Source organism: Maniola hyperantus, chromosome 3, assembly GCF_902806685.2.
Source record: "Maniola hyperantus chromosome 3, iAphHyp1.2, whole genome shotgun sequence".
Classification (NCBI taxonomy): Eukaryota; Metazoa; Arthropoda; class Insecta; order Lepidoptera; family Nymphalidae; genus Maniola; species Maniola hyperantus.
Window position 1 is genome coordinate 4,197,287 of NC_048538.1, and position 17,594 is coordinate 4,214,880.

The window sequence follows — 17,594 nt, forward strand, 5'->3', positions numbered from 1 at the left end:
TAAGCCTACCTAAAACCTTCTTCTACCTTATTTCAAATTATTAGTACCTTTTTTTTTTTTTTTTTCAAATTATTAGTACCTTTTTTTTTTTTTTTTTTGTTTTCAGAGGTCATCCCAAACGCGGGCAAAGGCCTCCCCCTTTTTCTTCCAGGTATCGAGGTAGCGATCAGACGCGTCCAGAGCGCACCAAGGCCATCAAAATCCTCCAGATCTGCGCGCCAGCGCGTGCGGGGCCTGCCACGGCGACGCGTTATGTAGCGTGGACACCAGACTGTGCTCTCCTGCGTCCACCTATTGTCCGACTGTCGCATAACGTGACCTGCCCATTTCCACTTCAGTTTTCTTGCTTGTCTTATAACATCGATCAACTTGGTTTTGTTCCTTAGACATTCCTTCCTTAATTTATCCGCCAACTTCACTCCAAGAATACTCCTTTCCATTTTCCTTTGCGCTATCTTAACTTTCTTTACCTCATCTTTATTTAGTGCCCAGGTCTGTGCTCCATATATCTTTGACTATTACCCATGCAAAAATCACGTCAATCCGTTGCTACATTGCGACGTGATTGAAGAACAAACCAACAAACAAACACACTTTGGCATTTATAATAAGGGTACTGAGGTACTGATTATGTTCCGTTATATTATGAAGCTAAGTAATATGAATAAATTAATTAGATACTACTACTAATAAACCTACAAACAAACACACTTTGGCATTTATAATAAAGGTACTGAGGTACTGATTATGTTCCGTTATATTATGAAGCTAAGTAATATGAATAAATTAATTAGATACTACTACTACTAAACCAACAAACAAACACACTTTGGCATTTATAATAAGGGTACTGAGGTACTGATCATGTTCCGTTATATTATGAAGCTAAGTAATATGAATAAATTAATTAGATACTACTACTACTACTAAACCAACAAACAAACACACTTTGGCATTTATAATAAGGGTACTGAGGTACTGATCATGTTCCGTTATATTATGAAGCTAAGTAATATGAATAAATTAATTAGATAGATTAATTAGATTTGTCTGGTGGGAGGCCTCGGCCGTGGCTAGTTACCACCCTACCGGCAAAGCCGTGCCACCAAGCGATTTAGCGTTCCGGTACGATGCCGTGTAGAAACCAAAGGTGTATGGGTTTAGTAAAAACTGCCATACTCCTTCCAGGTTAACCCGCTCCCACCTTAGACTGCATCGTCACTTACCATCAGGTGAGATTGCAGTCAAGGGTTAACTTGTACCTGAATAAAAAAAAAAAAAAAAAATACTACTACTACTACTAAACCAACAAACAAACACACTTTGGCATTTATAATAAGGGTACTGAGGTACTGATTATGTTCCGTTATATTATGAAGCTAAGTAATATGAATAAATTAATTAGATACTACTACTACTAAACCAACAAACAAACACATTTATAATAAGGGTACTGAGGTACTGATCATGTTCCGTTATATTATGAAGCTAAGTAATATGAATAAATTAATTAGATACTACTACTACTAAACCAACAAACAAACACACTTTGGCATTTATAATAAGGGTACTGAGGTACTGATCATGTTCCGTTATATTATGAAGCTAAGTAATATGAATAAATTAATTAGATACTACTACTACTACTAAACCAACAAACAAACACACTTTGGCATTTATAATAAGGGTACTGAGGTACTGATCATGTTCCGTTATATTATGAAGCTAAGTAATATGAATAAATTAATTAGATACTACTACTACTAAACCAACAAACAAACACATTTATAATAAGGGTACTGAGGTACTGATCATGTTCCGTTATATTATGAAGCTAAGTAATATGAATAAATTAATTAGATACTACTACTACTAAACCAACAAACAAACACATTTATAATAAGGGTACTGAGGTACTGATTATGTTCCGTTATATTATGAAGCTAAGTAATATGAATAAATTAATTAGATACTACTACTACTAAACCAACAAACAAACACACTTTGGCATTTATAATAAGGGTACTTCACATTATCGGTATATGGCTTAGAATAAGGTTGCTAATAATCATAATTTAATTACCAAATACAGTAGAATAGAATTTTATTAATAAACCTGCAAACAATGGGATTGTATCACTCTATAATATTATAATTCAGCTAAGAGGGATTTAAATCGGTCTGATTAAATTACCCTTTTTGGGGGATTTTAGATAAATTGAATGTCTTTCAAACATTCCCTTGTGTCAAAACAAGTGTTCAGAGTAAATGAGATTTAGAGATTTTACCAAGATATAGAAAATTACATTAGGGCCGTACTTTATCTCGTAAATTCGCAATTACTCGCTAACAACTTGGGTACATCGTACATTGAATTATGGTCCTTTCGTTTCTTACTACTTTTTAGACAGAGTACTTACAAAACTTTATCTTCTATCATCCAAAACATTTTTTTATCAAATAATGATATTATTATTTATCAGTATTTGATTAACAATCTATTTTGAATAAGTTTTGAATCGTCAAAATCCTTAGACAGTACGTCTGTGTCAAAATACATCCTCATCTATTATTATCTTGCTCCTTGTGATTGTAATAAAAAAAGTTATATTTAAAACATCGTGGGCAGGTATGTAGAGTTGTGAGCGTAAAGCCAAAAAGCTATCGAAGCGAAGGACTTAAGTCTTAAGGTTTAGGACTTGGAGTGCCATAAGCTCTCACTCTCACACACAAAAAGCTCGCTCTTTCATGAATTCAACTTGATGAAAGAAATGAATGATTTATTTGGGGATAAGATCGTCGAGGATTATAAATATCAAAGTTCTCTTTCTGACGGGTGACAGATTCTTGGCTCTATTTTTGGTATCTGCCTGACTTTAAAAATGTCCGTGGCATTTTCCTTTTGTTCATTCCTTTATTTAAGATAAATCTGCCTTTATCTTTCCTATATTTTATAGCGTAGCTCACCTTAGTTCTTGTGGAAAAGATTTCAATGAACTTGGCAGTGCTAAGATATTAATAAAAGCTTGCTTCTCTGATTGCTTCACTTTGATTGGGTTTTACACAATAATATATCCTTCGTATATCGGAAATCGCTATTCTTAGATATATTGGACTACTCCAATGCCTTTACCTTTAATTCATAGCTTAGCTCATCTTAGCTCTTGTGGAAAATATTTCAATGAGCTGACTTGGTAGTGCTAAGCTATCAATATAAAGCAATAGGAATACTTCATTTTGATTGGGTTTTACACCTATCCTACGTATCCTAACAAGACGCACAAATCTCAGCCAATAGTCAGCCGTCTGATTTTTAGAGTGACGGCATATTTCAGAATTTCCCCTATTTTAGAATCTCCTGCTGACTTTATGATCTGTAAAAGCTTTGAGAAAACAGCTCGATTCTTTTTAATGAGCAAATACTGGGGTGTTACATTATGAAATATTTCTAAACTCGTATAGACTCCTGCCTACGCTACAGGATACAACCGTCTGTAGTCATTAGCTCGCTGGGATTATTTTTTAAAATAGATTCTTCGCTTTGAAGAAAAAGTACAAAGCAAATACTACACGAGTTTTGCGATTGTATTGTTAAGTTGATAATAATTATACTTACATAATATTAGCCGTTTAATTTCCTATCACGTGAATCATCGAAATTTTTGTTTGCTAAAGTGAATCAAGGTGTTCGTGTCAACTATTTTCAAAATTAAAATACTACCGGGCCAATAAGAAAGTTATCAATTAAACTAGTTTGATATCCATTATCTCAGAAGTTTAGACGAAGAGAATATTGCCTACGTCTCTAGTATGTGTTGAGTTTCGAGAGCCTCTCTTGTTTCTAATATCCATTTTATGACCGGTTCACATTATTACAGTCGCCGGATCAAAAAAAAAAATCCAATGACGAATTGAGGATTATAGGGGCATGGATAGTGTTGTTTTCATTAGGTATTCAGTAATTATTGTAATAGTAACCTAACCACTAGCCGTAAAAAACCGTGATAGCCTAGTGGTTGCGACATCAGTCTCCTATTCGGGAGTTCGAGGATTCGATCCCGGGCACGCACCTCTAACTTTTCATCACTCGCTTTAACGTTGAAGGAAAACATCGTGAGGAAACCTGCATGCCTGAAAGTTCTCCATAATGTTTTCAAAGGTGTGTGTAGTCCGCCAATCGGCACTTGGCTAGCGTGGTGGACTATGGCCATACCCTTCTCATACTGAGAAGAGACCCGTGCTCTGTAGGGAACTTAGGGAACCGGCTATGCGTTGATCATGATAATAATGATGAATTGTAATAGCTGTTAAAATTATGGACTTTTTTTAATATAAAGGGAAAACTGATTGACTGGCGGGCTGGTGGGGTAGTTTTTTTATAACTATGGAATGGACTTAATTAACACTTGATTAGGCGTTTAGACGATTCCGATCGCGTAGCATTGAATTGCATGCGTTTAAAAGTAGGCTTCCAATCGAATCCAATTTATTGACTGGTTGACACGAAATTGAAGCTATTTTATTTATCCTCCACTTGATGCGTTTATGTATTTATTTTTACTTTTTATTCCACTTATCTGTCGTCTATTCCTCTCTTATTTACAGTTGTATTTTTATTTTTATATATACATACTGATATTATGTGTATTTACTTTATTTAATTAGTACACCCCTTCGGCTTTCTTTAATTTTTATAAATTCCTCTACAGTCTACCCTAAGGTTGCCTGGAAGTAAGTAAGAACATGCTATCTTTGTTATATGTCTATTGTTTTGGTTTTGGTGTACAATAAAGCATATTTTACTTTACTTTTTACTTTACCTACTGCACTTAAACACTGGTTACACTAATTCAGTAGCCTAAGCTCTAAATAAGAGGCTGCTTGACTAGAATGTTGCCGAAGTTATGTAAACCAGCAACTAAACAAATTTTACGGATCGTAAGTTTACTGGGTGGCTATGTTTCAAGTTAATCCGCCAAAGCTCAACTATCTCTAAACTATAAAGTATATCTAATTTCGAAACTTTAGCTGAACTTCCTATTTCCTTGTACACGGGTACAACGTGTGTTTTGTGTAAAATAGTTGTCATACGCTTCAACAATGAGGTTACGGTTATATTAGGAGAATAATTGTTGAACTTTATAACGATAGACTTTGAGCTACGCGACCACGACACGCAACATAATATGAGTAGGAGGCGAAACTTGCACACCTCATTTGTATACAGCGTATTTCATAAATCATACTAGCTCATGCTCGCGACTTCTTCCGCTTGGACTACATAAATTTTAAATCCCCATTTAACCCACTTAAGGGTGGAATTTTGAAAAATCCTTAGTGGACACCTACTCTTTACAAAGAACACAACCTCCAAATTTCATGTCTCTAACACCAGCAGTTTAGGCTGTGCGTTGATATATAAGTCAGTCAGTCAGTTAGTCAGTCAGTCAGTCAGGACTTTGAGTTTTATATATACAGATTATTTATTTATTTATTTTATTTTTATTTTTCATGTACCAAAATTGTAGTAACAAAGTAATTATAAATTAAGTTACATTGGAAATGCTATTTATTATATTGTGATTATCATAACAAATGAGGTATTTAGTACCAAATAGTTATATAGATTCTTTCGTTGTCTCTGCTACATGACAAACGTTCAAATGGTCCTTCGAGTTCACAGAAGTTTTCCGTTTTCATTTCCGCGATCATCTGTTCGCAAGGTTGTTATATGTTTTTAGTGGGTATTCTGGTGTGTTACAGTGAGTCCTACATACCTCCCTGGAAGAAACGTGATCAACTGCGTTGCTTCCGGGGAGGAATTTTACAGACCAATATTGGTCTGTAACATTCAACTAGTAAGATGTTTTATCAATAGCAGTAGGCACATTTTCGATACCTAATTCAATATTATTGGCAGATTGTATTTTTAAGTGACAAAACTTTCTGTATTATTATTTTTAAAAAGAACTTTTCAATAGGAATGCTCGGTATCACACAAAAGTATTTCGTACCGTTTAACAAACTTTTTTGTTAAGTGACTCGTTTGTGGTAACAAGATTCTTGTCCGATTGCCTCTCGAAATTTTCTTTTTTCCCGAAGTTCTCCCCCAATTATTTTCGTGAGCTCTAATAAAACAATCGTAAACACGTGTTGTTATTTCAGTTTTCTGTATAACTTTAATTACTTATCCATATCCATACTTATGTTAATAGTACTAATAGTATTTATATTATTGTATTAATGATGCTTATGTCTATAGATATTATAAATGCAAAAGTGTGCCTTCCTGTCTGCTATTTTTTCGCAGATTGCTAACTGTTATAGTTTTTTCATATTAACAATAATCCTCCAGGTAACGTAATTTTTAGGTAACCTAAATCCACTTGGAAGAAGTCGTGGTTATCATCTACTTATAGTATTTTTTAAATAATTGTGGAATCCTTGACAACGTTCCCAGTTTCCCACTAAATTTTGATATTGGGCTATTAAGGGACGCATTAACTATTTATTTATTTTTATTTTTCACTAGCTGCCCCGGCGAACTTCGTACCGCCTAACAGTCGATTCTTTTTCAGGCAATTTTCTAAATTTTTCTCTCCGTAAGAACCATCGTCGTACTTCAAGGAATATTATAAAAAAATTTGCGAAATCGGTTCAGCTCTTATCGAGATTTGCGATCAGCAACACATTCAGCGGTTCATTTTTATATATACAAGATGTACTAAAATTGTAGTTACAAAGTAATAATAAGGAGCTTATTCCTAGGGAGCGCGGCAAAATCATATTAATTAATTTGTAATGTTTTGTTTTGCACAGGTCTGCAGTCGACAGTATCAAATTAGCAAAAGTCGCCATTAAGAAAATATCCCCGTTCGAACACCAGACATACTGCCAGAGGACACTAAGAGAAATCAAAATTCTCACCCGATTCAAGCATGAAAACGTAAGTTAATTTAAGTAAATGTACCTAAGTTAATTTAAAATCACAGTTTTAAGAATTGACTGCCTAAAGTCTAAATTATCTTCTTCTTCTCTTCTTCTTTTTCTAGTTTGGTGGCTTTTTCATTTGAAACAAGAAATATACTTGCGCTTGGTGACAACCATGGCAGAAAGAAAGCACTGTTAAGTTTTTTTATTTACTCCGATACAAATTAGCCCTTGACTGTGATCTCACATGATGCAGTCTAAGATGGACGTGGGCTAACTTGGAAGGGGTATGGCAGTTTCGTTAAACCCTTACCCCTGATCGATTTCTACGCGCCAACGCACCGAAACTCTAAATCGCTTGGGGGCACGGCTTTTCCGGTAGGGTTGTAACTAGCCACGGCCGGAGCCTCCTACCACACCAGATTACACCAGACAATTTAGAAATTATAAATTCCCAAATGCCCCTGACAGGAATCGAACCCGAGACCTCCCGCTTATATGACCTTCTTTCTTTTTAAACGAGAGATAGACTTGCGCTTGGCCACAATCATGGCAGATAAAAAGCACTACTTAAGTCTAGGTTAAGAAATCATTTATAGTAGGAGTAGCTTATGCCCGCAACTTCGTTCGCGTGGACTACACAAATTTCAAACCCCTATTTTACCCCCTTAGGGTTGAATTTTCAACAATTCTTTATTAGCGGATGCGTACGTCATAATATCTGCATTCCAAATTTCAGCCGAATCCGTCCGGTGCAGTGGTTTGATAGATTAGTAAGTCAGTCAGTCAGCTTTTCCTTTTATATATATATATATAGATTTGTAAGTTTGATCAATATCTTAACTGTATTCTTGGTTTCAGATTATCGACATTAGAGATATATTAAGAGCAGAGACCATCGACCAGATGAAGGATGTCTACATCGTACAGTGTCTAATGGAAACGGATCTTTACAAATTATTAAAAACACAGGTAACTATATAGTTAATATTAGGTCCTTACATATAAAATTGGCGTTTTGTAAGGGATATAATATACTAGCTTATGCTAGCGACTTCATCCGCGTGGACTACACAAATTTCAAACCCCTATTTCACCCCCTTAGGGGTAGAATTTTCAAAAATCCTTTCTAAGCGGATGCCTACGTCATAATAGCTGCCTGCATGCCAAATTTCAGCCCGATCCGTCCAGTAGTTTGAGCTGTGCGTTGATAGATCAGTCAGTCAGTCAGTCAGTCACTTTTTCCTTTTATATATTTAGATTTAAGATTTATTTAATCAAAGTATGTACCATTGCTATCTATGCACTTTTGCTATCTCATAGGTAGTTCATTGATTCCTTTACTAAAAACCCATTCGGACGTAATAGTAAAATATTTATCTTTATAGTTTAATAGTTGATGCCCGCGATAAAATAACTGACATTTTATACGGCGCATAACATTCTAGACTTAGAGCCTGTGAGGGTCAGACCTTCGTTATTTTATAAAAACTGAAAGTTCCCATGCGCACTGTCCCCAACACCACAGGTAAGAACGATCAGCGACTATGAAGTTTAGATCGTGGTGGCTTTGGCAGATAACAGGTAACAAAGACGTATAAAATCTTGCGTCAAAGTATAAAGGTTAATTTTTTTAGATTTTCTTCGGAATAGTGTTAAAAATCGCGTCATGCATTGTCAGACATTTAGTAGGTATCGTGGCAAACCCCTGGCAGACGCCCTGGACATTGGGTATCTTAAGTCGCATAAAACCGCCATTTTGATTTTTTAAGAAGTTTATGTAAGTACTATATTTTATAATTTTTATAGTGTTTTGCCTACACTTCAAGGAAATTTCTAAATAATTTTAAATATACATATCAAAAATTGCGGACCGGCAGGATTTGAACTCGCGTCAGAGTCAGAGTTTATGTACGTAGCCATCAAGACAAATCTAATGCCGGATCATTCCGAGTCCTTCTCACACTTGACTGGTTTTTATTAAAATAAATGCTTGAAAAGAAACTGAGCCCAAAATTACGAATAGCAAACATAAAGGTAAAGTTCCAAAAGAATTTTAATTTAATTTTGTAACAGGTAAGAACTTATTTTTTTGGGCAGATTGCGACCCTTTATAGCGACCCTCCCCCGACTCCCCGATCCCAGGTTGTACAACAATGCCCTAGCAGGCAGAGTTTTAAAAAGAATAGGCTGAAAAGTAGACAGGCTATTTGGAACATTTTCATACCGTTACTGCCTATCGAAATTTTTTGAAAGGCCTTTGTTAGAGTCGTACCTTATAGAGAAAATCGACAGGCTTTTAGACCTAGTAGTTTGAGCTGTGTATTGATATGTCAGTCAGTCAGTATCTTCTTTTTAAACCATTTCTTGCTACTTCTACTGACACACCAGCTAAACTGTCTATAATGTACCTATAGTGTAGTCTTGAGATACGAAAACTTGAGATCTGAATCAGAACTGAAACTGTCGTCAATGATTTTTTTCGCGCTGGAACTGAACTTTTATCTATCACTTCTAGAATAATCGATACTATCCATACTAATATTATAAATGCAAAAGTCTGTCTTGTCGGTCTGTCTGTTACCTTTTTAGGGTTCCGTACCTCAAAAGGAAAAACGGAACCCTTATAGGATCACTTTGTTGTCTGTCTGTCTGTCTGTCGGTCTGTCAAGAAACCTACAGGGTACTTCCCGTTGACCAAGAATCATGAAATTTGGCATGTAGGTAGGTCTTATGGCAGACATTCGGGGAAAAATCTGAAAACCGTGAATTTGTGGTTACAACACACAAAAAAAATTAAACTGTGGTCATGAACTAATAATTTTTATTTTTAATTTTCGAAGTAAGTTAACTATATCAAGTGGGGTATCATATAAAAGGTCTTCACCTGTGCATTCTAAATCAGATTTTTATTTATGCGTCATAGTTTTTGAATTATCATGAAAAATGATATCACGGAACCCTCGTTGCGCGAGTCTGACTCGCACTTGGCCGGTTTTTGTCTTTTAATCGATTTTGACGACATTTCGTACAGAAATAGCCTTTTCCCAGAAAATAAATAATTCCCTCGAGATTTTTAAGGCACCTAAATCCACGCAGTCGCGGGCATCATTTAGTAAAATATAGTCTTTAGTCTTTGGTTTCGAGCCTCTGTAAAATATTATATCAAACATTTTGTAATATCGAGTTTCAGTAGGTACAAAGTTATTTCATTCCCCAGGCATAATTATTGTTACAATAATAAAAACTCGGTACAATGTTGTATTTTATTACTTGGTTTGTTAAAAAAATATTTTTCTATTCTGAATTATACTAATACATCTGCTCGTATCTCAACTAAATTGAGTGGAAAACTTAAAAAATACATGGTACGCACATTGTTTAGAATCCTGAAGTCTATCTTGAGCGTTTGATTATGATCGTGTACATTTTGGAAGCAATTTATATTTAGTGTAAAATATAAATTATACAGTTTATATTATAATTATACTACCACATAAAAGCGCGCGACTCGGTGCAATGAAGTTAACGGAGCAGGACAACGTGCATGCCATGAGAGTTCCTCCATAATGTTCTCGAAGGTGTGTGAAGTGTGCCAATCCGCACTTGGCCAGCGTGGTTCACTATGGCCCTTCTCATTCTAAGAGGAGACCAATCATCGGTAGTGGTAGAAGCCGGCGAGGATTGAGATGATGATAATAAATTAAATAAATAAATCATTTATTGCTTCAGCAGATTTACATAAATTTGATAACCCATATTTAACATTTGATGTCGAACAATATGAGTGAAGGGACAAAGTCGTGGGCCATGTTAGCCTACGTTAGACTAACGTGGCACCAAATTATCATCATCATCATTAATCGATAGATGTCCACTGCTGGACATAGGTCTCTTGTAGGGACTTCCACACGCCATGGTCTTGCGCCGCCGCGCCGCCTGAATCCAGCGGCTCCCTGCGACCCGTCTGATGTTGTCCGTCCACCTAGTGGACGGTCTTCCAACGCTGCGCTTGCGCTGTGCGAGGTCGCCATTCCAGCACCTTGGGACCCCAACGTCTATCGGTTTTACGAACTATGTGCCCTGCCCATTGCCACTTCAGCTTCGCAACCCGGTTGAGCTATGTCGGTTACTCTAGTTCTCCTACCAAATTATCGATTTAACAAAAAAATTGTTTATGGTGTCACAGTGTCACATCTATGTATTTCATACAAGCTCCCATACTTAACGACGTTACCCTATCCATATTACTGACAGCAACCCGCAAGCTGGCAAGAGCGTGCTGCATGCGGCACACTATACCCTATCTGCGAAAAGAACTTAGTATAGCGCTCTCTCTTTTGCGTAATCCCATACAAAGTACAGAGACAAAAATCTCAGTGGGCGCTTACCATTAGAGTCATAAACCAATCACAAATCGAGCTATAGAGAGAGAGTAGAGAGTTTCGGCTTCGCAAAACGTCGTTTCTATCGTTGAGTCAAGTCAGTGGCAAAACTTTACATCACTACACAAGTCTACTTTATCCGGGAAAATCAAGGAGTTCCCATGCACGATGTTTAAAAAGATCTAAATCCACGCGGATGCAGTCGCGGCCATTATTTACTGTTTAAATAAATACCTCCTTTTCCTTTTTTAAAGACTAGAATAAATGCGTCCTTTTTTGTTCCAGAAATTAAGTAATGACCACATCTGCTACTTCCTCTACCAAATCCTGCGGGGGCTCAAATATATCCACTCGGCAAACGTGCTGCATCGGGACCTTAAGCCCTCCAACTTATTGTTGAACACCACCTGTGATTTAAAGGTAATATTAGTTAGTACTGATAGTTTACTAATTTAGACCGTGCCAACTTTGCGAAAAATTCGCCAAGTTGTTGTTTATAACATTCGATATAAGTGATCCCCATTTTTGACGAAAACGATGCTTGAGAAAAGAACACGATCACAGAGAGCGTCTGGCAAACTTTAGCGAGAGAATAACGAGTAGGAAATTTCACTACAAGATCAAACCATACTCGTAGTTTTAATTCAACAACATGTTACCCCTCTGGGATGAGTGTCATTGACCTCAATTTTGAGACGAGACATTACACTCGAGCAGATTTCGCAATTAAAGTAAGTAAAAAAGTAAAATATGCTTTATTGTACACCAAAACCAAAACAATAGAAACTTATCAAAGATAGCATGTACAATAGGCGGCCTTATCGTTACAATAGCGATCTCTTCCAGGCAACCTTAGATACTTAAGATGAATTTAAACTATTTTTTAGTTACTATTAACCAAAGTCAGGTCGGTTGAATTTTTACACTTTTTTTTTTTACACATATCAAGTTACAGTGCGACAAGGCTCTCTTGGCACTTCAATGACATTGACAGGGGGGCGCTGTTGGAGAACAGGCTTAGAATATTCAAACAAGAACAAAGGGGACACTTGACGGCAACGTCAGTTCCGATTTTCGCCACGCGCCAAGATAGCCTGGTCGCACTGTATGAACGACTTTCAACGAAACCGGGAACGTAACGGGCCGTCATTTTTTGAAGCACGCTGCCAGTATCAAAATGTGTATGCTGTGTCGCTACGCGTATGTGGCACGCACATCTCTATATATAAAACCGGCCAAGTGCGAGTCAGGCTCGCGCAATGAGGGTTCCGTACTACAGTCGTATTTTTTCGACATTTTGCACGATAATTAAAAAAACTATGATGCATAAAAATAAATAAAAATCTGTTTTAGAATGTACAAGTGAAGGCCTTTCATATGATACCCCACTTGATATAGTCACTCACTTCGAAAGTTGAAAATACTAATTATTAGTTCATGACCACAATTTAATTTTTTTTGTGTGATCTAACCCTAAATTCACGGTTTCAGATTTTTCCCCAAATGTCAGCTATAAGATCTACCTAGCTGCCAAATTTCATGATTCTAGGTCAACGGGAAGTACCCTGTAGGTTTCTTGACAGACAGACAGACAGACAACAAAGTGATCTTATAAGGGTTCCGTTTTTCCTTTTGAGGTACGGAACCCTAAAAATGAATCGCAAAATGTGTTGCTGATCGCAAAACTCGAAAACAGCTGAACCGATTTCGCTAATTCTTTTTTTATAGTATTCCTTGAAGTACGAGGATGGTTCTTACGGAGGGAAATTTTTTAAAAAAATCCTGTAAAATAATCGACTGTTAGGCGGTACGAAGCTCGCCGGGGCAGCTAGTAATATACATATAAACGTACGTCTTTGTCTTCACTTTTTAATTGTATGAGCTTGGTCTATATCTATATAGTGTTGGGTTTGAAAATTCCTGTGACACTATAAAACCCAGCTTTTAGTTTGTTTATATTATACTGTAAACTACAATAATAATTTACTATGAATATCATTAAATTAATTAATTTTACGTTTTGATTGAAAAATATAATACGTGTATTTTTAACATTTTACAGTACATTAAACATTGTTAATATTACAACTATAAAGTTTAATGTAGCGTAATGGAAATATATGAGCTTTTCATGGAAAGTTGTTGCTAATACTTTTAATATCATAATTTGAACTCCAGAGAATAATTCAGATGTTAGAGCTTAATTCCATAGGTATAGTGAGAAATTAGAGCTTTATGTCAGGTAAGTTCGTGAGGGAACATTTTGCACAGTTGCTAGCATTTAAGTAAAATACATTAGTGAATTAACTAGTTTCATTACTTGAGAGTTGTGTCGCTCTAATGCTTTATTTGACAGTATCACTAACTAAATCCCTCGCCTAATAAATACTTTAGATAACAAAATTAGAAATGAACTAACTAGATTTAATTTAAAATATAAGCTAAAATCATATTATATTAACAAATTGTAATGATCCCCATTTTTGTATAAAATTTAATGTAATAAGTGTTTCTATAAACAATGTAAATTGTTTATAGAAGCACTATTATTATGTATTAAGAAGTAGACGGAATGACATAATTTTTAAACCTTCGTGGTTTTTTGCTGTGTCTAAATTGGATTTGTTAAACATTCCTTATGTTGGTAATAAAAAATATATATATATATTATTGTATTACTATCATTTGCTTCACTTTGGAAACAAAATTCAATGCTTATTTAGTATAAAGCAAGTTCTATATTTTATTTTTTGATTTAGCCTAAAAACTCCTCACTAGAATTAAAATTTAATTTATGATATGAATGTTTACCAAATTAATAATAATTTATATTATATTATAAATGATTCATTAGTTAATGGGAGCATCTCAAAATCTCAAAATCTTAACATTGGCCGAATGCGTTCCGCAAGTACCGGCCAATGTGTAATGTGTGTTGGGGTAGGTAATTTTCTTAATATTCAAACTAGACCTAATTCTAGACTGTGAAATTCTCCAAAGAGAAGGAAAAGGTTCTCGACAGTCGGTGTGTGAAGTCTGCTAATCCGCACTTGGCTAACGTAGCGGGATAGCCTTTTCATTCAGATATTAGGCTCGTTCCCAGTAGTGTGCCGGCGACGGGTTGAGATGATGATGATGAAAGTTTTGTATTAATACAAAACATAATGTTACTAAAAAGTTGTAGTAAAGTTTTTAGTAACATTAAAAATGTAGGCTACATTTACGAAGCTTTTTAAAATGGCGGCAAATAGTAAAACTTATTATTTCTCGCAAAGTGCTTTCCGGCGCTAAAGAAAACGCTGCTCCGGCTATTCATTAGCAGAGGACTTTGAGTATCAACAATGTGCTAACAAATGGCTTTTAGCGGCGACGTGTTAGGTACAATAACGGGCCGCTAAACACCAATCCCCGCTGCTGATAGAGCTCGTTAGTTTTAATAATTTTACTCCACTTCTTCTTTTGTTTTCTGATAAACGATTTAGTATGTAGCGTATTGCTAAAGTGGTATTTTTTGCTAACAAATGGATTTTAGCGGCGACTTGTTAGGTACAATAACGGGCCGCTAAACACCAATCCCCGCTGCTGATAGAGCTCGTTAGTTTTAATAATTTTACTCCACTTCTTCTTTTGTTTTCTGATAAACGATTTAGTATGTAGCGTATTGCTAAAGTGGTATTTTTTGCTAACAAATGGATTTTAGCGGCGACTTGTTAGGTACAATAACGGGCCGCTAAACGCCAATACCCGCTGCTGATAGAGCTCGTTAGTTTTAATAATTTCACTCCACTTCTTCTTTTGGTTTCTGATAAACGATTTAGTATGTAGCGTATTGCTAAAATGGTATATGTTCCACTAAAAGTTCTCTTCTCTTCTTCTCCATTGACTAATAATAAGAATTCATTCTCATATAATGTTGGGACGGTCCTTTATGGCATGCATTTTAGAAATTATTAACCGGCAAGCCTATGCGTTTAAATCAGCTAAAGAAAATAAGCCATAATTTATTTGTTTGAGTCCATAGTGGGATTTAATGTCAATCCTCCAACTTTTCACCGAGGCTATTTGCTTAAAAGCAAAAGTTCCAGAGCCATACAGGCTTTTATAATCATAACGGACGAGTGTACCTAATGTCATACTATCTGAGATAATGTAGACGCATTGTAAACCGTGATGGGTATGCTTTTAAGCATCATAATTCAACTTTATGGCAATCCTAATTACGTTTTTTGTTGTAGATTTGCGACTTCGGTCTGGCGCGAGTGGCAGACCCTGATCATGACCACACGGGCTTCCTGACGGAGTACGTCGCCACACGCTGGTACCGCGCTCCAGAAATTATGCTCAATTCTAAGGTAAGAATTTTGTCCTAGCAGTTATTTTTCTTTATTTACAAAGAAAATTTCAACTGGCATTTGTTTAAATATTTACTTTTGACACATATTTTTCGCAAAATATCAGTGCCATAATATTTCGACTCGACTTTATTAACGAACAATTGAACTTGCCAATGCAGAATTCGCGCGGACCCTGTTCCTCTTATATAATAATCTTCGATATAAAGCGCTGTGTTTCGTCAACGATCTCTGTAAATGACACTTTCAGAGACAGCCTTTGTTGTGAAATATTTTATCGAATGCAGTCATTATTTCGAGGTTGCCGCGAGTGCTCGAGAGCATTGTAATATTTTTTGCAAGTTGTCTGCTGTAGTACTTCAGTTTTATGAAGCCTGTGGAATTGTCGAGTGGGAAGATACTCGTATCTTTTGTTGGTGAGGACTGGGGTATAAGTAAAGAAAAAACTAATTAAGTGTCTGATTCAATTATATCGACATATTTTTTTTTAATTTTCTGGAGCTGTATTAATTTTGAGGAGATATAAATGAAACAGTAACACAAGTTATACTTTTTAATTGGATATCGATGTAAGTTGTTTTCAGTTTCATTATACTTATGAAAATAATAAATAATCGAATAATCTATGTATATAAAAGGAAAGGCTGACTGACTGACTGATCTATCAACGCACAGCTCAAACTACTGGACGGATTGGGCTAATATTTGGCATGCAGATAGGCAACAAGTTTTCTGAGCAAAAAGCATGTAACAACATCAACAATTTTTTCGAAGAATAAGTTATATAAGTATAATTCCGTAGTTTAAAGAATAAGTTCCGTAGATTACGGATTCCATAAATTAGAAACAATTTCTGTAGATTACGGAATTTATTTTCTTAGATTATGGATTATGGCCTCTGTAAAATAGGAAAGCGTTGTTGTCTCAATATTTAATCAACTTTTCTCTTTCCTTTTCGCAGCATGTTTTCGTTCTAAATGTATTTATATTGAACGCAAAGTAATTATTTCAAGCATCAATGGCACATTGGCGCAAATGCTCGGCAGCGCTGTAATTATTTTGCAAATTACGCTAGACATTCATGAAACTGTCGAGTGGGAAGAGATTTCTCGTCGGGGATGACGAATATAATTTTAAATAAAATACGCTTCGTTCACTCTGAATGCATAATATCTACGGAGGACATTTTAATAAACGTCTTACTCTAAGGTGTATAAATATTTTATTGAAATGAAATACGACTTTAATTGCGTTTTCACTGTAAATCCTCGATTAAATTTACATTTTATGGTGAAGTGAATTTCAATGCTTGGATATAATATTTGGCTATCGAAAATATTCTTTTACTAGCTGATGCCCGCGACTTCGTCCGCGTGGATTTATATTTTTCAAAATCCCGCGAGAACTCTTTGATTTAATAAAATCGGGATAAAAAGTAGCCTCTGTGGTAATCCAGGGTATAATCTATCTCCATTCCAAATTTCATCAAAATCCGTTCAGCCGTTTTTGCGTGATTGAGTAACAAACATCTAAACATCTAAACATCCACACTTTCACATTTATAATACTATTAGGATTAGGATTAATTGTTAAAATGTAAATGTAAATCTAGCGACTTTTGTTCAGACAATAGAGACGAAACATGTACTGTACTCTTTTATTCCAAATAAAAATATTTCTGAGATTCTCTTTAGAAAAGTGAATATTTTTTGGTTGTTATAAATACAAAAGAGCTTCATAAAAAATACATCGCGGTGAGAATACGAACGACGAACGTATCAAATGATATTTCCGTTGCTCGTGGATTTGGGAAAGATAAAATAAAATAATTTTGAAGATAAAATAAAGCTTGAAAGGATTCAAAGACAACGACATATTGTCAATTCGCCAAATTTAGCTTTTAACATTCTTTTACTTAACTTCGTTC

The 17,594-nt window shown here is 35.5% G+C and overlaps 1 protein-coding gene across 1 annotated transcript in view; it reads left to right on the plus strand.

Annotated features, from left to right (window-relative positions):
* rl (Mitogen-activated protein kinase rl) overlaps positions 1–17,594 on the plus strand; it is a 58,192-nt gene that overhangs the window by 25,433 nt on the left and 15,165 nt on the right. Inside the window, exons 2-5 of the mRNA XM_034984314.2 lie at positions 6,820–6,946; positions 7,792–7,902; positions 11,601–11,735; positions 15,551–15,667. Of these exons, the coding sequence (XP_034840205.1) occupies positions 6,820–6,946; positions 7,792–7,902; positions 11,601–11,735; positions 15,551–15,667 (490 nt within the window). The remainder of the gene's footprint in view (positions 1–6,819; positions 6,947–7,791; positions 7,903–11,600; positions 11,736–15,550; positions 15,668–17,594) is intronic.